Raw genomic sequence first — 22,604 nt, 5'->3', positions numbered from 1 at the left:
TTGGAAAGAGGTCAGGTTCAATTCACCTATTGTGATTAATTTGGATTTCATTTTTATTTCTTTACAGTTTGACATAGGCTCACGAAACGACTATCATATGAAGTTATAATTTTTTTTACTGATGTATACTTGAGCCGCAATCTGTCAAATGTTTATTTAAAAATTTAATTATATTTACTTTGAAAGGCTATGGATTTTTATACTTTAAAAAACAAAAACAAAAACTAACACTAGGGGCGCCAAAGTCATATAAATGTACGGTGAATAATGCTAAATCCACTTAGAGGTCAAGTTAAGTGAAACTGACAGTCAGTTATTAACAAACAAATCGCTAAACTGATATTTATCACGATCTGGAAGTGATTAAACTGATCTAACCGACGTACCATTTCACAAGTGATTTAAATTCGTTTACCAATCATGACGAATGACTGGATTAACGATGTGACGTCATTACTTGTGGTATGTAACATTTAAAATAGGAATTATGACAATCGATAAATTGTCTACTTCCTCCTTTCTCATCGCCTCTCAAATTGCTCTATTTGCTCACAACGTCGTCGTCGTTGGTTTGAATTAAATTCAAATTACACATTTCAAGTAGTTAATCCGGAGACCTATGGGGGATTTATTATTAGATAAAACGTGAAAACTTTACTGTTGACATTGAAATCAACTTCTCTCGTGTTTTCATGACTTTGTGTAGAGTAGTGAAAAATCCAATGTCAGTGAACGCAACGCAAGCTCGCTGTCCTCCATGCATCCATTCCTGTCTATGGTACCTGCTGACTACTGAACTTAGCTAGCAGCCTTACCTTAGGAGGCACTTCTTCCCTTCAATAATAACATGAACGAACGTCCGAAAAAATGTTTTTAGCGTGTTTTTTACACGATATGTGAGCCCTATTCGAAGAGATGGGGGCCATCTGCTGGGTTGTGCCGTCTTAGCTCTTACGGCGTTTTGCTGGGTCCATTTTGCGTGTAATTGGAAGTGGAAAAGACAAAGAAAAGAGCTTTCCAATAGCCAGAATGGTTTGGGCCTAAAAAGAAGACAAAAGGTAAGGATCCCCGATGTTAAGAAACTGCTTGCTTTATTGTGTGACAGTCCGCGATGGCGGCGGGACGTTTGCGATGAGTGTTAATACAATTGATCACGGAAATGTGAAATGTTTTGCGAGCTTGTTAGCTGTTAGCTTTCCTCCCCTCCCAACAACTACCATCAAAGGGGGTTAGCCAGCATTACGCTCAAGCCAATATGCAGGTATGTACGAAGCGCATTAGCATCTAATGAACTGTATGTATTTATCATTCTCTTGGGAGTAAATATTGACATTTTCAACGATTTTAGTGCAGTTATACCTATGTTATTGTCGTTTTCTAGTTTTGTTTTCGTCCCCTCCCAGCAAAACTCAATAACATTTTATTTTGTTGTTCTATGCTGAATTTTATCTTGATCATTACCAATGACTATGTAATACACAATTAAAATCAATGCTATTACGACGCACGATTTGGAGAAAAAAAAACAATCGGAAACAAAACCTTCATTTACCTCCCATGTTTCAGTTTGTTTTTTAAACAGTGGTGTTAAATCTTATTATTACACACCACAAAAATGATCTCCAACATGGAAATACAGCAACATCTAATGTCCCATAGCCTGCACAGTTTAAAGAATCGGGACTGTATTCAGTCACCTTGCTTGTGAAATCCCCTGGAAAATTCTGAAACTTAAAGAACTAGAATCCTTGTAAAACCCCCTTTTAAGCCTGTTCTCAACTACTTCCCTTCTATTATTTTTTTAAACATATAACACACTTATTACAACGGTAAGTTTTCCTAATGGTTAGCATTGTATCATTATCAAACAGAGTGTACACAAACAGAAACGACAGGGTTGGTTATCTTATTTATCTCAGTTGACACATCCTGGCAGGGTGTGTATGTTTGGGGGGAACAGGGGGGAGTCTTTGGTGGTGAACTCAATGATGCGTAAGAGTGGACTGGTTTGACAGGTACTGTTTTGAGTAACTTTCAGATTCCACAACTGTATTAAGAGGACTAAAAGACATTAACCTGCTGCGTAATTGGAGGAGGGCCTTCACTGAATGAAGAAGTTGCATTGCTCGGAACTTTCTATGGCGTAAGATTGCATCAAGTTTTATGAAAGGAGTTACCAGCAAAAGTCTATCACTAGAGAGATTTCCGTCCACCTATTTTTATTTGCATGTTCCAAAAGGATGAAAAAAAACACGTTGACAGCAAAAAAGCATAGTGATTTATGTTTGTAGCGAGTGTTTGTTTTTGTTTGTTTTACTTATCAGCTTACTTACATTTGTACACAATTCACTTTTTATTTTCTTCTGCTGGAGTGCTTGTGGAGAATACAGGTATATTTATAGGTGCGTTAGTCAGCCATATGTTTGTGTGGTTCTATCTTTAGCTAAGATGAGATTCCCTCTGACTAACAACACTGGGATACGTTTACGGTACTTCTAGAAAGAAAATGTACAGTTCTGATACTCTCCTTACTATTTGTCTAGTTTGTAAAAGAAGGTCATGCCCCCCTTTCCTTTAACAAAGGCAGTTTTGCAAAATATAAACGCTTGAGTGACGCATGTTCTTTGGAAAGGTTTGTAAGATAATTGAGCCTTGTGTGTCATGTTCCACTAAAACTCGTGTCACAATGTGCTGCTGGAATAATGTGTCGTTTGTGCCTTTCTGGGGAGCAAGGCCTCTTGAAACTGGAGTAGAGCTGACATAATTTTATTTATGGAAGCTTGTATGGATATTGTTAGAGTATAAATGCTGGGTTTTTAGAATTGATTTCAATGTGAGTTGTGAAATATTATACAACGATACACTATATACAGGGTTTTATTATGTATGTGTTATTACATCAACTTTATATGTGCTACATATTCCTGCTGCATCTACAAAAAGGGGCTTTTGCCGAAGTTACATGTGGTCTTGTCCCCAATCCTCAACTAACAGCTGTTTATATGAGGCAGGTCTGCGGCTATTGAATGCTCACTTCTCTGGAATGTATGCTGTCAGCATTTCACCTCAACATTGCCGGGAGTGATAACATTATATTGGGACTTTGGTGAGATAACTTATAAAAGAAGCATATGGTGTGAAGTGTTTTTTCTTTTCTTTTTCTCTCTTTGGATTCATTTACATGAATGTCACTTTCTTTTTCGCAATGCCACTAAACTGTCATTTAATTCCTTATAGATTGACTCATGTAAGATTCTTTTTGTGTGGTTCTAAGTGGTGTATACTGTATAATTGATGTGCTCAAAATAACTGACCACTTAATCCAAGCGTGACCTTTAAATAGAGAGAGGGGGTTAGCTGTGTTTTACCCTGTGGAGATGGCTGCAGTGCTCTTAAGAAAGAAGCTGTAGCCATTTTCTGGTAGTATGCAGTTAATAGGTTGTCATGAGATTTTCTATTAATTTTTGCTCCCCCAGCTTGCCAGTGAGGGCACTATCATTTTTTTGTGACCTATCCCTTTTTACCCCATAAATTAGGCAAGCCATTGCCGGAAAGCACTTAAAGGTGGTCATAATCATCGAACTTCTCATATTTATTTTCAAAAACATCAGTCCAAGTGATGGATTTTATACATTCATTCATTTCAAGGCTCGCGGGGGTGCTGAAACCTAGTCCAGCCAACTATGGGCAACTGAATTTTAGGCTTCTACAGCCCATGAGCACATTTTGAGATCATTCTACACTGCACACGTACACTCTTGCGTGTGCTCCGACACGGTTGGAGGGAGGTCGCTTGTTGACAAAAAGACAGAACCTGGTTGGCTTGCCTCGCATGAGGGCGTGACATTACATGGAGGAGAGGCCTTGTGGTGTAAAATAACATGTCCTTCTATGGTACAAAGTGGAATGTTCCATTCTAGGGTGTGAGGTGAGCCCTGAGCCCTTCTTTGCTGAACCCTCCCTTTCCAATTCATGTTCTAACAGCTTATCAAACAGTAGTAATTTTCTTTTGGATTGAATTTATAGGTTAAGCAATACATATTGTACTCTTAATCTTTCATCTGATGCAACAGAGAGGAATGCGTGAAACAAGACCCTGCTGTGCCTTCTTAACTACACATCCCATTCCACGCTTAGGAGATTTGAACTGTTTCAAGCACTATTCTTTTTTTCCAAGACAAGTGGGAAATTATTATATTTCACTGAATAACGCTTTAATAATTTTATCCTCAACTTGGTATCAATTCAAAATGTTTCTTGGGACAAGCCTATAATAAAAAAAAATACCATATTAAAAAGTCCTACACAACAGCAAATGTTCCAACAATAACACTTTGTTGCACAAACAAAAATACCTGTTTCCTGCTCTCACATACTGTACTGTGCAAACAGTTGATATAATGCTGTATTGATATTATCCAATTTTATCTCCAGTTCTGAGAAACGCTTGCCTCCTTGACAATTTTTCCACAAATGTTCAGATTATCAAACTGATGTAAATGCCTTATTACACGCTCCTCTCACCTCACGTGTTTCACCCATCTCAGATAATCAAAAACGCAAGCATATCAATGGCAATAGTTTTTAGGGGAGCTATTTCAATTGATAATTATTGAATAAAAGTAACAACCGGATAACAGTTGCATGCTTTCTTAAAAGAAATGGGTGTGTTTTATTGCAGTGGCAAATGTCATTATCTGTGTGTTAGTCAGTATGCACCGCAGCACAAGGCTTAACCCTTTCAAGGGACAGTGGGTTACTACAAAACAATTGAGCAAATCGACGTTCTAAAATCCTAGTTGATCTACCTGAAATCAATACTATTTTTTATTTGTTTATATTTCGGGTGGGAGGGTGTTTTTTCCTACAAAATCCAGCTCTGTTAAATATTTGCCAGTGTTTTGTACCATTAGGCACTTTAACTCACTCTCGTGTTCGTCCAATAGACGGCCTACACCTGTTTTATTTTTCACACGAGACTAACCACAAAATTTAGCCGATGCACACACGGAAACAAAAAGCTCAATCGGCTCTTGCAGGCCTCACGTTGCATTGGAACCCCCCAGTTATTTGCCTTTGTGGTACATTCCAAGACGAGCAGTCACCTCCCCTATCCCAACTCAGATTTGTCTCCACTCTAAGGATATACACCGTATCTCCAAAATGTGTAAAACTGTCACTTCAGAAGTTCTTTTTAGACAGCAGTTACCGATGACAAAATCAAGGAGCGTTGAGTGACTTGGGAGGATGATACACTTGCTTTGGGGCTGACAAGCCATGACAGAACTACTTGTGAATTGCCGGTAAACCCTCCTCCTTCCAATGTCTCAGTGCTTTGGGCCATGGCCTTTTACGCAGGGTAAGTAATATACTTTATTTGATCGTTTTACTCATTCCTCTAGTCGTCAGGGAACATTTAAGAGAATGCAGTCAAAAACTAAACCCAATAGAGTCAAGGATTTAAATGACTGTTCAGTGTGGCAGAAGCTTGCCCGAGCTGATAACTTGCCATGATTTTTGGCCATCCTCTTTTTTTTTTCTTTTTTTTTTTCTTTCTTTTTTTTGTTGAGGGGGTGTTTGTTCTTGCTTAACACATGGCCATGCTCAAATGTTGTGGTTGGCTTGCGACACAAGAGCTGATTAATTTGGGAATGGAGAGGACTGGCTTTTCAGCTCACCAGACTTTGACCTTTTTCAGCACACTGCAGGGTGATTAGAGTAAAATGGAGTTGGCCACTTATGTAATAAATTCAACCACAAAATCATGCTCATCTGCTCATATTATCCTTCTTTATTAGCAGCCGATCTGTTAAATTAGATTTTGAAATAAACAGCAAATATATATTTCTGTCTGCAGCCATGGGAATTTCAAATTACATTTAAGAATAAGCCTCTGAGATGTGGACATGTGTTTACATATGGCATTTTGCACAGAAATTCCCACCCACATCATTGTAGAAATTACACATTTAGAACTCCATCTTTTGTATGACTTGCAAATTGAGATATTTTTCTATTATGACCCCAAAATTGGTGGGTGGGCCAAGTTGCACTTTTGTTCCTTGGCATGTATTCAAAGGTTTCAAACGACAAAACTGTCACTCCTCTTGAAGTGGCAAAACTACAGTGATATTGAAAGTCAAGGAGCTTTTAGCTTTGAATTGATAATTCCTGAAGGACAAATCCCGTTTGCAAAAAGGGATAATGCTTGTTTTCTTAGAGTTAAAATGAAACTTATCAACATTTCCACTTCTCGTCTTTAAACATAAATCTTGTATTTATTTTTTCCCCCTACTATTTTTTCCAGAACACTAACCATAAAATACATTTTGTTGATATTGGTCTTATGAAAATATGATTGTATTATTTTTACATTCCTTAAAGTTTTCGTACACAAATTAAATTTAAGTAGCTTGTCTCTAAGGTGACTTACTCAGACATGGGCATATACTTTCTTTTTCCATCCACAAGTATATGAAAGCACATTAACCAAATGAGTTTTACGATTGCTGAAGCTTCTTTAACTGAACATACAACCCTGACTCATTAGCAGAATCTGGCACCTCTTCTTGCTTATTAAATTCATACAGATAAATACACAGTGTGCTTGGAAACGGATGTTCAAAAACCTTTTAACTATCGACTAGTGCCTAATTATTCCACAGTATTGTAGAAACTACAGTATCCGTGGCCAAGTCTACATCTACTTATGCTGATTTTCTTTGGTGGTGCCAGACGGCCTGTTACCCTTGTAAATGAATAAAAACCAACAAAGTAGCTAAGTTGAGAGAGCCTAATAGACTTGAGCAGTGTTTACATGGAATGCCAGCCTGGGGGTATTTGTTGATTGAATGCTATCCGAACAGACTCCTGTTCACACTTTGAACTCAACCCTTACATTGACAGCCTTATTCGCATTTACATGACTTACCTGTACTTAGTGCAGCCTCAATGGTGTGAGCGACGCCAACAGCAATTGTATCTTTGTTTTTAGAAAGCAGAACATGAAATTGGCTTAGTTTTACAGTTGCATAAGTAGGCGTAAACATTTTTTTTGTTCTGTAAGGCTTTCATCTTTCTTTTTTCCCATTGGTGTTCAAAATTGTGACTTTCATCCATGTCACTCCACTTTTTATTGTGTATTGTTTACTCGGCTTGACCCATCAAGCTAAGAAATGGTTTCCAACACTTTTATTCAGACACCGATACTCTCATGTTGTTTCCAATGAGTGGGGAACATTTTATATGAAAGTACCCCCAAATTGTGTGGCCCAATTAGCCTGGCTAACATGGTTAGGAGTAAATCAGTTACTCATAAAGCTGAATTTCCAAGTAAATAGTCAGTTGGTATTGTTGTTGTAAGTAGAAGATTCCGAACAAAAACATGGGTGACTCAGTCAATGGAGTTCTGTTCCTACAGCCAGCTTTAACGTCATCCTAACACATTACACATGCATACTACGGGTGGGTGATGTAGTAATTCAAGAAAATTTGCAATGGCTATGTACATACTGTTTTTGATTAATGGCATACTATTTTAGACACATTCATTTTCCACTGAAATGTATGTAAGCTTAGTGCAAATCAAACAAATTGGATAACTAACTGACACAGCTTAATAAATGCGGAAACCTAATTGTTGAAATATTTTAACTCCATAAGTGACAGATGATATAACTGTGTTGTTGTTATTTCCATATCTAGGTAGATAGAAGCCAACAGTAATTGGGAATGTCTAACACATTTTAGTGCCAATTGTAGGCTTTGTTGGCATGGTGATTTTTTTGCAGACGATAAATCTGTCCTAATGAGCCTTAATGACTCATTTGGTGTCCCGCCGATGACGCGAAATACCCCATTAAAGTACTGGATTGTGAAATCAACAACCTTCAGGATGAGCACACAGTCAATATATTTCCAAGTGGTGATTCGTTTTATTCACTTTAAAGTCTATTTAATTTCTTTTTAGGACATGATAAGTGTGAGCTGTCAGATCACCACTTTTTTGGCCTAATGCCTATCTGTTTCGTAGCCTCCTGACAGAAACAATCTTTGTTTTTCTTGGCTGTGTTCAAGCTGTTGAGGGTTAAAACCGAGAAGTGACACGCCTGACTTGATGTTGTGCTTGTCTTTTGTTTCACAGCTCTCTGTTGAGTAAGCTAGTGGATGAACATTGTGTTTGTAACAGCTCCTTGAGTTTTCTGCTGTGAATTGACATGTGTAAGCACTGCAAACACTTGTTTTAGTAAGCCCCTGCTTCCCTTCCGTTATGCACATGATGGTCAGAAGCTCATAACACATGGCTTAATTAATTGTCACTCCTGTAAAATTTTTTGGCAACAAGCTTTTTTAAAAAAAAAATGGATTGGTTCTAAGTGATTTTCTGTGCTGTATGTGCTACATCGAAGTACGATTGACTTCCGCACAATGCACAAACTATTACTGTTTTACGAATTTGGATCTTGAACTGACATTGTTTGGGAGATAAGTATGTGACAGACTGAAAACAGCACTTGGGACCAATGAAGATAGAGTTTGGCCTACATTTGTTGCATGCCACAGATAATATCAGATTTACAGCGGAAGAGACAAATTTCAGAAATGGTGCCCTGAGCGTGTTTGCAGGCATTGTGGGCTAAACTAGTGTCGAGACTAGTCTGAAGCTATTAGGGACTACTTTCTTTACTGCAATTGTCACTGCCTAAGGGATTTAAATATGTATTGATTTGTCTTGTATGTGCTTCCAGCAACATGAACCGTGAGGACCGAAATGTGCTCCGAATGAAAGAAAGAGAAAGGAGAAATCAAGAAATCCAGCAGGGAGGAGGAGAGGCATTTACAGCAAATTCCCCCCTTTTCCCCGAACCTTATAAAGTGGTAAGCTAAATTTACTAAATTGTTTTACAGTCCCGAAAAGCTCAGTTTAACCTGTCAAGATAATTAATTTCTCAAAGCTGCTTTGGGAAACAAAAAAAGATGAATCAAATATTTTTGGATATCCATCATTTTAGACATGATAACATGATTGACAGCTTGCTTTTAATCATCCATTCATATTTTGCACATGATGCTCCAAAAGTACCCTCTTGGAAATCAGCTGGTATGTGCAACTGAATTTCATGTTTGCACGTTGCGTCGGGTGAAGAAAATTGTCTGTAGGTTACAAACGTGAGGATGAATAGTTTCCATCACTTATATGCACTGTGGCAGGTGACCTGTCCAAACTGCACCGCATTGAAAATTGACTCCGATGGCCAATATGAGCTATAGCAGCCAACTGTAGCATTTTTGAAGGCAGTGATGATGCAAGAATCATCCCAGTACATTATGGGCCTTGAAATTGTAATAAAAGCTATAGGCCCAAACATATTTAATAGTAAGACAAATGAGAGTGACTCCTGCCATGATGTACAAACCAATATAGAATGTTTGTGACATTGATTTAAATGCATTGTAGGATAAAAGCCATGATGCACAGAAGGGTTTAAAGGCATTAAAGTGAATTATGGTAAGCCACATGATTTACACTGAAGATCTGAGAATTGTCTCAGCACTCAACAATTAAGTCTCCACACTGCCCCGGTCAAAAACATCATTTGCTACTAATGCTCTTGCTGGCAGTTCTACGAATTCCTGACAACTAATGGTTGTGTTCTACATGTGACAACAATTTCTTGCATGCTTCAGATGTGAGGCTATGGTGAGACGAAGTCCTTTTTTCCTCCTCCTTTTTTAAAGCTACCAGAACTTGAGACCAATAATTCTGCTCTTTAAACATTTTTAGGCTATTAAAGCTCAGACCTTGATTTCTATTGAAAACCTCAAGGGTGCCTAGTCGAGGGCCATACATAGGGTGGTATGTCAAACTTCCTATTGGCTTTCAATATAAAACATTCTTTTGGCTCAACACTGCAGGATTTTTGGATCGGTACAAAAGAACACAACACATCCCATGACCTGCTCTTGTTGATCCACAAACAAGCTTAGATGTAGGCCAGCCCGATCCAACTTGGATGTTCGTCGCTAAAGAAGATTTGAGCTTCTCACACTGATTTAATCTTTGCCACTCACTGAATCTGAGCGTCGCTAAGTATCCCCCCCTCCCCCTAACCCCAAACCTCCACACACACATATACACGAGCTGGGGCAAGTTGTTGGGGCAACGGGGAGGAATGTGAAAGGCGGCCAGAGGTGAGTGACAGCTGAGTGTTTTAGCCCTGGAGAGAGTGAGAGGAAAAACATTGACATCTTTAGTCTCTGTCAGATGGCAATGACATGATAAACACAAATCGACATGGAGTAAGGCGACTGTGTAAGATGGGGGATTTGTTTTCTTTCTTTACCGCCTGTATCTCTTGTCTCCTGCTTGTCTGGGTCTTACATAAGCTTTGCTGCATGACTTTTATTCTTCCTCCTGTCATGCTCCACTAAGTGGAAGTGTGCTTTGGTGCATTTAAAGACCATGTGTGCACATCATTGCCTTTGAGGCCTTGCAGATATACAAAAGCAGGCTGCTGTGATAAATGTAAACTTGAACATGAAATGGCTTACTTTGGATTAATGTCCATTCCTTTTTTTGTTATGGATCTTTTCTATCAAATTTACTGCATATCATCCCCACCTCCAATAGCCAAACAAAACAAGTACCTTGGTTTTGTTATTTTGTCATTATCTTGGACTACATTGAACGAAATAAAACATGCACAATAGATTTTTTTGTGCAACCATTTAATTTTGTAAACATGACTAATAGATTCCCAACTATGTTATAATAAATATCCTCAGTTTAAAAAAAAGCGACTTTGAAGGTCAAAGCCGTTTGAAGTGCACTCTTGAGTCAAAGTCAAAAAGTTTAGCGCGGAAGTCTTTACTCCTGAAAATCATACGGTGTGTATACCTAAATAGAGTTAGTGATCATCATTAAATTTAAGTTTCAGCACGGGGTCACTTAGTGAGTGTGTCACCTGAAAGAATTTCACTTAGGACAATTGAAGCGGTCCACTGAGTTTGTCAAATATCATTTAGCTTATGTAAAACTTGTTGAAAATATTTCTTTGAGGTCCGAAAGAAATCCTAATTACTCATTTCCCTAAGCCACGCTAACAGGGGGGTAAGTGAATGACCAAGCAAGTGATTTCCTGCCTCAACAGGGGCTTATATTTCCTCTGTGTAAATCTGTCTAACAAAATTGTGGTCTGAGGCTGGATGTGAAACTGGATACTCCTCCTGAACGGCAACAAGCTAACTGTTAGCAGTTTGCCGGTAACCTTTGGCCATAGTGGAAGCTTTTACATCTGGATTTGATCATTATGCTCACATCTGTGTTCTTGGACAAATACGACTGCTTGCTCTGAACATCCATTTTCTTACTAGAGTACACTTTATTTTTCTGTTTTGCTGTACATGATTTCATCTAAATTTTTGGGGCATTTGATCAATTGTGATAACAATCTCTTAACATCATTCTTCCCTTTGTGTTGCTGCCACATTATACTCTGGTTGTGAAGTAGTTCTTTTAATGTGAAGGATATGTTTTAGGAAGTACAAAGCCTATGTGACTATATCAATGTGGCTTTGAACAAGATAATTACATTTCGGTCTTGATCAGTCTTGGTAGAAAAGACAAAGCATTTTGCGTAAGAATATGGTAAGTGTAACTTTTCTTTGTTTGGTAGTGTTTCCTGTTCAAACTGATGAATTCAATGTGGCATGCTTTCTCTGGCCTATACTATTTTAAAGCCAAAACACACACTGAGGCAGTTAAAACGGAGCATTGGTTTGTCATTGTAAAATTTAAGTCATTAGGTTTTGGTAGGCAATTAATTTTAGTCCACTCTCTTAAATGATAGGACGTCAAACTAAGATTTCAACATAATTACTCAATTTGGAAAAAGTTGTTCAGCATAAAACGACCCTTTTTTCATTTGACGAATGAAATTACCCTTTTTCTTGCAACTTCAAAGACTGGAATGTCAACAGAAACCACATTTTTGTACAACAGGCTAAAGGAATAAACTCTATATTAACTGTATATTTTCTCATTTTGTCTTCCTCCATTTACTGCCCTCTGCCCCGCTTCTTCGCTCCCCATTTGGCTGTCTCTTGCTTCAGTCCAGTAAAGAAGATAAACTGTCGAGCCGTATTCAGAGCATGCTGGGAAATTACGACGAGATGAAAGAACCAATTGGCGAGGCACTTCCGAAGCTTAGCACCAAACCCTCAAACAGCTCATCTTCCTCTGAAGACAAATCTGGTGTACCTTTGTTTGGCGAGAACCAACGAGGAAGTGGCAGCAGTCAGAGCAGTAAGTGGACTCCTGTCGGCCCCGCGTCGGCTGCCTCTTCATCCCAGTCTCAAAAACGTTCCGGAACGCAAGGGGGCCACAGTAGCCAAAGGGGCAACGGCGGCAGTAGCGGCAGCAGCAGTAGCCAAAGACACAGCGAAAAGAAGTCAAGTAAACACAGCGGTGGTTCCGATCACACAAAGTTGCACACGTCGAGTCCGGCAAAGGGCTCCCTCAGTTCCTCGGGCCACTCTCGGAGCTCGCTAGCCCCCGAGCAGCATCACAGCAAGGAGCGCTACCGGTCCAAGTCCCCGCGAGACCGAGAAGCCAACTGGGACTCGCCTTCGCGGGTGCACACCACCTTCCCCAGCGGACAGCACTCCAGTCAGGCCTTCCCCCCGTCACTCATGTCCAAACCGGGCTCCATGCTCCAGAAACCCACGGCCTATGTCAGGCCTATGGACGGCCAGGAGACCGCAGAAGCTAAGAGCTCGCAAGCGGAAACCTACAGCGGACAGTCGCACAGCAGCACTATGGGGGAGATGAAGTCCAACAGCAAGGCTTCGCTCACCAAACTAAAGATCCCCTCGCAGCCTGTAGAGGTAAAACTACACCATTTTTGCCATGCAGATTTTATATCACAAGCATTTGGCTCAAATAGTGCCTTGGTATTTTTATGAGCTTGTATGTGAATACATTCATTGTACTTTTTAGGGGTCTGGAGATTCTAACTGTGTGGATGAAATTCTAAAGGTAAGAATACAAACCTACAGTCTTGTAGTCTAACAAGTTGTGCCTACCGTTAAGCTCCTTTCAATGTTTCTCTTCTGTTGGTGCGTGTTTTCTTTCTGTCAGGAAATGACTCAGTCCTGGCCCCCTCCATTGACAGCAATCCACACCCCCTGCAAGACAGAGCCCTCCAAGTTTCCGTTCCCCACCAAGGTCAGCATTGCGTAGCAGCTGCCTTTTATTCATTGTGCCTCGGGAAAACTTTGATATGAACAAATCATTTTTATGCGCCAAACCTGTCTTTTTTTATTACTATTATTTTTTTTTAAACACATGCACAAAAATTCTTTGGCTGCTCTATGACAAGCGCATTGTAATAATAAAACCTAGTCTGTTAGCAGGTTACACAAAAGCAATGGTAAAGGATATGAAATATCCAAAAGGCCATTTAAATTAGTTGGATAAAAATAATAGTTTATTTTCTTTATCCACAGGAATCTCACGCCTTCTCAAGTTCACAAAGTGAGTAATGACATTTATTCAGGTTCACGTCTACTTTAAGCACATCTATCAAGGGGCAAACATTTTGATAGTATCTTTATCAATACAGTGCTTTTGCATTCATCAACGCTGAAATGTCCTCATACCATCCTTTTTTATTGCCTTACAGAGCGAGGCAGTACTTCCAAAAGCTCTAGCAGCCACCAGTCCAAAACTTGTGATGACCAGCCAACGTATGTGTTTAAACTTTGGCCCGTCGCTTCCATTTTCATTTTCACCTACGTCTATTCAGAGTGCACGCGTATTAAAACACAGTGTTCTTTTAAAACAGTATGTTGGAAGACGACCTCAAACTCAGTAGCAGCGAGGATAGCGATGGAGAACAGGACTCTGCCAAGAATGCCTCTAGAAACACATCGGCAAGGTTAGTCACTTTGGCACAAAACAATTTCTTGTGTTGTTAAACCATGGATTTATATCTAATCAGCACTTTTGTGATTAAATAAATTGCCTTACACAACGATATACTGTTCTTTTGACTCCCTTTTTTTGACCTGTTGGCAGCCATAACAGCGAAGGAGCCGATCAGTCGAGAGATGACTCGAGCAGCCACAGCGGCTCTGAAAGCAGCTCAGGTTCAGACAGTGAGAGCGAAAGCAGCACAACGGACAGCGAGGCTAACGAGCCCCCACGCCCTGCTTCTCCTGAGGTGATGTCACACTGTCTAAATGGCTCCCAAAAATGTTTTAGTATTTTACAACTAAAAATTGAGATATGACCTTTTTTCTCATGTGGGTTTAAGTTCGCATAGCAGATATACATAGTTGAATTCCGTAAAAGGTATAGTAATATTTTAATGATTTGATCAAATTGAAGGATTTTCTTATCCCAACATGAGTCCCCACTACCTAGTTTGTATTATTTGGTGTACCTATATTCCTGCACAATGACAGTTGACAATAGCAGAAAGTCTGTCACTCATGCCGGCCTTTTTTCTTGTGACAGCCTGAGCAGCCAATGGCTAACAAGTGGCAACTGGACAACTGGTTCAAGAAGGCGGCCCCACCGTCACCGCTGGACAACAACAATGTTCAAACCAAGACCAAAAAAGAGGGTAGGGAGAACAGTTCGGGACGTGGCTACGGTAGCCAAGGAGGGGGATCCAAGGATTCTTCCGCACCGGCCCCAAGTAGGGATCTTCGGGCGGTACAAAAAGGTAGCGAGAGTGGCCGCGGTCGCCAAAAGTCTCCAGGCCAGAGTGAAAGTAGCACGGGAAACAGGAGGCCTGTGGGGAAAAAACAACCTAAAAAGTCCGAAAAACCTCCAGTTGTAGAGGAGCCCAAAGGAGGCCTTAGGGTAGAAAGCGAGCCGGCGCCTGAGATCCCCCCTCATCGACCCAAAGCAGCCACCAAGGGCTCCCGCAAGCCCAGCATAAAAAAGGAACCCAAATCCTCTCCGCGGCCCAGTGCCGTCACCGTCGCTGCCACCACAGACAAGCGCAAAGTCAAAACCAGCTCTAAATCAACCCGCGAAAAGTCTCGGGAATTTGTCGATTCCGATTCGTCCTCGTCGGACTCGGAAGGAAACGACAGCATCCCGTCATCTTCGCAGACACCAAAATACACAGAGAACATTGGGAGAACCGTCTTCTCCCCAATGGAGGAAAAGGAGCTGCTGTCACCATTAAGTGACCCCGAGGAGCGCTACCCCTCCAGGCAACCTCTGCAAGTTTTGATTGTCAAGATAGGTCAGTCCAAATATATTAAAATGCATTCAAGCATTAATTCCTAACCAATTTCCAGAAGTTAATGTGTTATCACAAATCATCACATGTGATGAAAGAAATTAGCAATTTGGTTTATTTGGTGAAAAAACAGAGGTTTGTGTATAGTGTCCACTTTTCTCAATTATTTAGTCTTTAGTTAGTTTTTTCATGGGAAAAGGTTAGGAAACAATGCATTTTCAAAATCTGTCAATTGCCATTATTTTTTTGTAAGTTTATTTTTGAACCGTCATTTTCATATAACGTAGATCTCAGCTTGTTATCGAGGATCCCTGGCCGGCCGTACAAAGTCCCCCCAGAGATAAAAGTGGAGCGAGATGATTCCCAAGACAGAGAGAGCAAAGACTTCAGCAAGCAAAGCTCAGAGAAGAGCTCAAACAAAGCCAAGAGGAAGCACAAGGTTTGGGCCTTTGTCAACTATTCTATGGGATTTCTGTTGCAGTGTTTTTTGCGTGTCATCTGAAGCAATATCCATTTTTAGAATGACGATGACGGAGCCAAGCAAGACAGCAAGCGAAGCAAGCTGGAGGAAAAGTCTCAATCGCATCATAAAAGTAGCAGTAAAGAGTGAGTTACTTTTTAATGGAAGCTCTTGTAAATATATACTTGAAGAGATTCCCTCCATTACTTTAATAATAATAATAATACATTTCGAAACTCCTTTCAAGACCCCCAAGTACACTTTTCATCCGGAAATGCCAAAGGAAGAAAATAAAATAGGATAAACAAAGCACAAATTTAAAGCAAATTGAAAATAACAGTAAAATAAAATAAGATGTATAAAGTTTGCATATGTTCTTACCAAAGGCAAAGTAATGATTGGACTCAAAGCATCCGCCAAAGACACTTACTTATGTTGATATCACAGATTATATTTGTATTTAAGATCTGTAGAACTGCAAATAAGAATTACTTCAATACTTGATTAATCATTGGGATTTTTTTTCAACAATCAGAATAGCACAATGTCAAAAAACATTGTCACCCTTTGATCCGAACACATCCAGCACTGGCATTGAGTCAATTTGCATCCAATCAGGTCAAAGAGGTCATTGGAGAAGAAAGAGGAGGCAGTGCCGTCTCCGTCCATGGCAGGCCTTCAGCGCACGCCAAAAGTCGAGCATCCAAGTCGAAAAAGGACAGTCAGCCAGTCCTCCACGTCGCTGTCCAGTGGAGCGGGCAGTGGCAAGGAGGGAGGCCACAGTACCAGGTGCACATCCAATTCCAGGCACAGAAAAGGCGAGGACAAGGGACGCAGCATTCGGGATGGCAAGGTGGGTTGAAATATTACGTGCCACTTTAAATTAATGCTCACATCATTCCCTATCAGGACATCTGAAAAACACATTAACTAGAAAATGTATTTACGTTTAAAATATCCATAAAAGCTTCCTCCTCTGTTCCCCCGTTATAGCCTTGGGTGAAACATTAGGAAGCTCTTCCCTGAAACTTTTAACTCTCTTGCAGGAGAAAGCGTCAAAGGGATGTGATAACCAGCTGGCTGTGCAGCCGCTCTCTAGTGACAGTTCCAAGTTGCAAAGATCCAAGCTGCCATTTGAAGACAGGTGAGATGCTTCAAGCACGAATGCTGAATCTTAAAAAGCAACAAAACAGATGGAAGTTTTTTTTTATTGTTGCACCAAGAGAAGGTCATGACGAAAAAGAGAAATTGTTGTTGATTTATTATGCAATGGGAGCAAGCTTACACGTAATGTTTTACTGTTTTTCCAATTAAGGTCAAAGCGAGTCGTTTATATTATCATTTCTTGAAAATATCAGATAACGTCAAGGCTTGGAACATTAAACACGATGTCTGCATTTTTGTTTCAGGGTGCATTCAGCAGATCATTACTTACAAGAAGCAAAGAAACTAAAACATAATGCTGATGCACTGGTAAGAGTTTAACACATCACAAAAACAATAAAAATGGGAGCAATAAACTAGTGTCTCTGTGACTATGTCTATGTGTAGATGCATGCTTTTCCACCTTATTTTATTCCATCCCTTTTTAGCTGGATCGTTTTGAAAAGGCTATTTACTACCTGGATGCAGTAGTGTCATTCATCGAGTGTGGCAATGCCCTTGAGAGAAGCGCACAGGAGGCCAAGTCTCCTTTTCCCATGTATGCTGAAACAGTGGAGCTTATCAAGTAAGGCCATACATAACAAACCTGCATATTGACAAAATGTTGGTCCCATAAGCAAATGTTTTTTTTCTTCTTCTTTGTCTGTACACTCAGGTACACAATGAAGTTGAAAAGCTACATGGCACCTGATGCGACTTCAGCAGACAAGCAGGTAGCCGTTCTGTGGTAAGTGGTTGAACTAAAAATTCAAGTTAGCTGCATCTCTAATATTCTGCTAAGTAAGAAATGTTGGTGGGGCTTGGACCTTTGCCTAGCCTGTCAGTATCTAAACAAGCCCACTGTTACATACATAATACAGAGGTTAATACCAGACATATTGAAAAAAATATCCTAAATACTGACCTAATTATATATATATATATATATATATATATATATATATATATATATATATATATATATATATATATATATATATATATATATATATATATATATATATATATATATATATATATATATATATATATATATATATATATATTTACATATATATATACATATACATATACATATACATATATATATATACATATATATACATATATATACATACATACATACATACATATATACATATACATATACATATATATATATATACATATATATACATATATATACATACATACATACATACATATATACATATTTACATACATATATGTTTTTGTTTTTCTAAAATATTTTTACCTCTGTTCTTTCCAGCCTACGGTGTCAATCGCTGCTCCACTTGCGGTTATTCAAGTTGAGAAAAGACAGTGCTCTTAAATACTCCAAAACACTTACAGAGCAATTAAAGGTACTTCTCACCGCTATAACGTGAAAGCATGCTTGTCTTTCCAGTTTACAGTAAATGCACTCAATGTGGTTCTATGGCTCTTTGTAATGTTGTTCTTCCTCCTTTAACCAGAACTCCCTGAGTAACACCCAGGCTCCCTCTCCTGGAATGGGAAAGTAAGTCGTCATACTTGTAGGGAATTTAATCCAACCTCCCAAAGAAGGTTTATAGTAGGCTTTAGTTACACTTTAACATTCTCTGACCTTTTTCTGCACACACAGCAAGGCAGCGGGCATGCCTTCGCCAGTTTCCCCAAAGCTGTCGCCGGGCACGGCTGGCGGTTACACGTCAGTAAGTAGCAGCAGCAGCGCCGGCTCGTCTGTGACCATACCTCAGCGGATCCATCAGATGGCCGCCAGTTATGTTCAGGTCACCTCAAACTTCCTGTATGCTACCGAAGTGTGGGACCAAGCGGAGCAGTTAGCCAAGGAGCAGAAAGGTAGGCCGGTATTCATTTCTCATGGTATTTTTTTTTTAGACATTTCTTTTGTTCAAGGGTAAACTCCCTTTTTCAAATGGGTTGGTGTGTGTAAGATCAATGTGAATCCGTACAAATGCAAGCAAGTCTACACAGAAATGAATGCATAAATTCCAATCCAATCACTAGACAATTTTTTGTTGTGACAAAATGAAGCTCGTGCACACACTTGAACATAGAACCTTGGCACCAATTTGTCAAGAGATGGCGCCAAAGCAAGTTCTATCTTACACTATGCTTCTTATTGAGAATGCATTTCAGCAATATACACAATTACAGACAAAATGAAATATTGCATATCACAGATATGTCAAATATTCATAGTTTTAACTTGCTTGTGGCTTTGCCATAGTGGTCTTATCCATCCTTCTTTTTCCTCAGACTTTTTCCTGGAGTTGGACAAGGTGATGGGTCCTCTCATCTTCAACACCAGCAGCATGACCGATCTGGTGCGTTACACTCGGCAGGGCCTGTACTGGTTGCGACTAGACGCCAAGCTAGTTGCCTAGCAAAGTCTATGACGCTTTTTTCCCCGCCATGCCGTCCGTCCCTGTACGCTGCTGTCCCACCCACCCGTAGCCACACCTCAGTGACACACACAGTCCACCTCTGATCGCACGTGGCGATGAACTTCTGCGGCATATCTCCAAATGTGTGCGCATTTGCTATTAATTTTTAAATCTTTTTTTAAGTCTGCACCAGTTTGCCAAAAGACAATGGAATCATTCTGGAGACTCCACATCTAAAACACGTTTTTGTTTTTATTTTTTTTCCCCTGATGCACCTGGTGATTATATTTATTATTTATTCCCTGTTGATTTCCTATTTTGGCTTTTTTTCCCCACTTTTAAATTGTATCCCTCTGCACCAAAGTACCTCCCATAAACACCAAAGGTGCTTTAAATTTTTCAAATGGTTTTGTTTTTATAGTTTTTGGTGCCTTCAATGTAAGTTACAGGTAAAGAAACAGTACTCTGCTTCTTACTACACCTTTTATATTTTTTTGTATATTTTCAACCTCTTAAATATTTTGGCAATGATGCTGTGTTTAGTGTCTTTACCACAAAATGGTTTTGAGCTTTGGTTCAAACAAAGCTTCCATGCATCTTAATTTAAAAGTTTAGGGTGTACACTCATTAAATTGCAAGAAAGGGATACTGTGAAAACGAAAGTAATCGCTCGAAGCATCACAGTATGTTTTTTTTCCAGTCTTGGATAATCACAGTTAGCATCCGGTTGTATACAAATGGCATTTTGGCATCACAGTAGCGATTAATGTCGCTCAAGGCCATGAGACATGGTGGTTTGCCACATTAAATTATTTTTCTTCCCAAGCCATTGAGAAATATCCTTGAGAAAAGTCATTTCCATCTAGTGTTGTTTGCCAGAGTGTATTGTTATGAGTCATAACTCGGGAGTGTTTTAAGTGGTGTCCACGAATACAATGCAGTTATTGATGTTAGCGTTTATCAAAGGCGCGCCCTAGTGGAAACACATCTGGTGCATGATAATAAAGAAGACAGTGTTGCATCAATATATTAAAGATGATATATTTCAAGTAGAGAGATTCTATTTATATAAAGAGGCAGATGACGCCTTTCAAATTCACTTTTTTGACAAGTTTTCACAAAAAAATGCCATTTAAACATACAATGTTTTCACATACAATGTCATTTAACAATTGCAATTTAGTTTGTTAAGACAGGATGAAATAGAAAGATTTGAAATATATAGACTTTCACAGACTTTAACATTGATAGCAATGGACAGGGGTTCAAATGAACACCACGTTTATCGCCAATCAGTGTCAGCCCTTCCAGTTCACTGGAAATGAATTGTGATCTACTGTTTCATAAATATGTTCTGTGGAGATTAGAATTTGACTTGCAATACTTTAAGAAATATATGGATTCACACTATTGCTACATTGTACTTGCATCCAAAATGTATAATATACAATTTTCCATCTGGTAGCCGCTGATCGAGAATAATGATGAGGTCATAAGCAGTCTGAAATGGGCAATACTACAATATTGTCTAAATGACAAAAGAAATATTATTTTCATTTTTAATTGTATTATGCCACTCGAGAGTAGCCCGCAGTTCCAAACACTCATTGTCATGGATGCTTTTTCCCCCTTTTTAGGATTGGAAGAAGAAAACTAATTTGTTTAAATCTATGCAGGATTTTTTTTCTCTTTACTAATGAAATGTGAGGACATTTTTTTAGGTGTAATCTGGAATCTTGTAATTTCCTTTTTTGTATTTTCACTTTCAAAGAAACTCAAATGTCCAAGGTTTTTTTGAGCAATTTAGTGTACTACTCTTAGTACATATTAATGTATATATTTTATAACAAAAAGAAAACAAACAAAAAAAGAAACAGATGGTTTGTGCCATTCTGTAGCTAGAGCTGGAGGCCACTTTTTCTCATAGGAAAATCCTCTGAGTTTTTGTTTTTTAATTGCCATCAGGCCAGCCAATGTGTTCGTACACTGGTACAGGTTTTTAAGTACAAATGTATACATTGTTTAACATTTTTTTAATTTATTTTTGCACCCTTTTTTTGCTTCCAACATTTGATGAAAAAGGAAGATGTAAATGTATCGTGTGGGGGTGTGATTGTTCTTGATGAGATTTCATTGTAAGTAGTAATTAATATGAATGAATCCAGGGTATTTTTTAATAGGAAGATGTTAACACTTGCATGTTTCTATTTAAATGTATAAAGTGTACATACATTTTCCTCTAGGGGTGAATTTTTACTACAAGAGGACATTTTTATTGCAATTGAATATCACTGTAAATATATTTGTGAGATACTTTTATGCACATTTCCTCCCCTCCCCCTATTTTCCATTTTAACACATTTTTTTGGTCTCAAACGCCGAAGCGGTGAGGAACCGTTACTACCGGGCCCCATTTCACCAAAATTTGGGAGAATTATGGCAGTAAACAATTGTTTCTTATTCTACATCAAGGGAATGTTTCAAATTGCACGACGGTCTAGGCTTCCCACCTATTTTTTTCTTTTTAATCCTCTTTTTTTGTGCTTTTATTTTCACCTCTTCCTCACTAAGTCATCATTAAGTTTCCTGTATGTTGTCCCGTCATAGTCCATCCCATCTGGGATGAGGATGTACAGTTGTGCGTCAATCCAAGAGTATTTCCTATCCTTTTTATGAACAATTGGTCACATGAGTCTTTTAAGAAAAAGGGTTACTCAACCGCAGTTTATACCATTTCTTGTACACTTTTAAAAAGCCTCAACAAGCAGCCTACAGTACAATATATACCATAGTCTAATTGGCTTAGTTTTAAAGAGGAAATAGATGCTATTATAAGATGGATGCAATATGATTCAAAAGGTACTCTTGGAGTTTGAGCTTCAAACTTTAGGTCATGTAATTTAAAGCGCATTCTTGTGAAGTGAGTATTAATTGTGTGACTAATGAGAGTCTGTCCTGAATATTCTTTGTATTTTTGTCGTATTGAGAATAAAAGATATATGATTATGACTGGGGTCTTGTATTTATTTCAACATGTTTACACATGACAGTCATGCAAACTGTCAACCCTTTGTGCATTCATCCAGCATTTTCTATTTTGAGCAGTAATGCCGTTATGATTTATATAAAATTCCATGCTATCAATCCGTGTTGAGTTAGAATGTTTTTCTCTTTTTTATGTCATTAATTTATGTTCCAAAACTCGCCAGCAGAGGAGAAAGTGAACGTTTCACTGGCATTGTCACTTTTGACCAATAGAAACGCTTCTCCATACGAAGCCCGCCTTCTTCTCCCTCTTATTGGCCATCACCACATGCGATTATTCTTCATCCT

At 39.0% G+C, this 22,604-nt stretch overlaps 1 protein-coding gene across 6 annotated transcripts; it reads left to right on the top strand.

Annotated features, from left to right (window-relative positions):
* Positions 1–722: 722 nt before the first annotated feature.
* aff4 (AF4/FMR2 family, member 4) lies at positions 723–22,280 on the top strand. Of its 6 annotated transcripts, XM_077741373.1 has the most exons (22): positions 5,131–5,359; positions 8,748–8,877; positions 12,112–12,304; positions 12,377–12,885; positions 12,998–13,036; positions 13,139–13,225; positions 13,507–13,534; positions 13,683–13,746; positions 13,845–13,937; positions 14,078–14,222; positions 14,519–15,260; positions 15,545–15,696; positions 15,778–15,863; positions 16,336–16,570; positions 16,764–16,861; positions 17,127–17,190; positions 17,310–17,446; positions 17,537–17,608; positions 18,152–18,245; positions 18,357–18,400; positions 18,506–18,723; positions 19,144–22,280. In XM_077741373.1, exons 1-22 carry the CDS (start codon positions 5,343–5,345, stop codon positions 19,269–19,271), a joined length of 3,375 nt encoding a protein of 1,124 aa, XP_077597499.1. In that variant the 5' UTR covers positions 5,131–5,342; the 3' UTR covers positions 19,272–22,280. The 6 variants fall into 6 exon arrangements, with proteins under 6 accessions (XP_077597498.1, XP_077597499.1, XP_077597497.1 ...); XM_077741372.1 differs by lacking the exon at positions 5,131–5,359 and adding an exon at positions 723–1,058 and having other exon boundaries at positions 12,112–12,885; XM_077741371.1 differs by having other exon boundaries at positions 12,112–12,885.
* Positions 22,281–22,604: the final 324 nt, after the last annotated feature.

Source organism: Stigmatopora nigra, chromosome 19, assembly GCF_051989575.1.
Source record: "Stigmatopora nigra isolate UIUO_SnigA chromosome 19, RoL_Snig_1.1, whole genome shotgun sequence".
Lineage (NCBI taxonomy): Eukaryota > Metazoa > Chordata > Actinopteri > Syngnathiformes > Syngnathidae > Stigmatopora > Stigmatopora nigra.
This window is presented reverse-complemented; position numbering and strand designations above follow the sequence as displayed.

Bases quoted from the DNA above. Each gene is read 5' to 3' on its own strand.
- aff4 (XM_077741371.1), top strand. The intron at 13,747-13,844 runs GTATGTGTTTAA...CTTTTAAAACAG, and splicing joins ACTTGTGATGACCAGCCAAC to TATGTTGGAAGACGACCTCA. The intron at 17,447-17,536 runs GTAAGGCCATAC...CTGTACACTCAG, and splicing joins GAAACAGTGGAGCTTATCAA to GTACACAATGAAGTTGAAAA.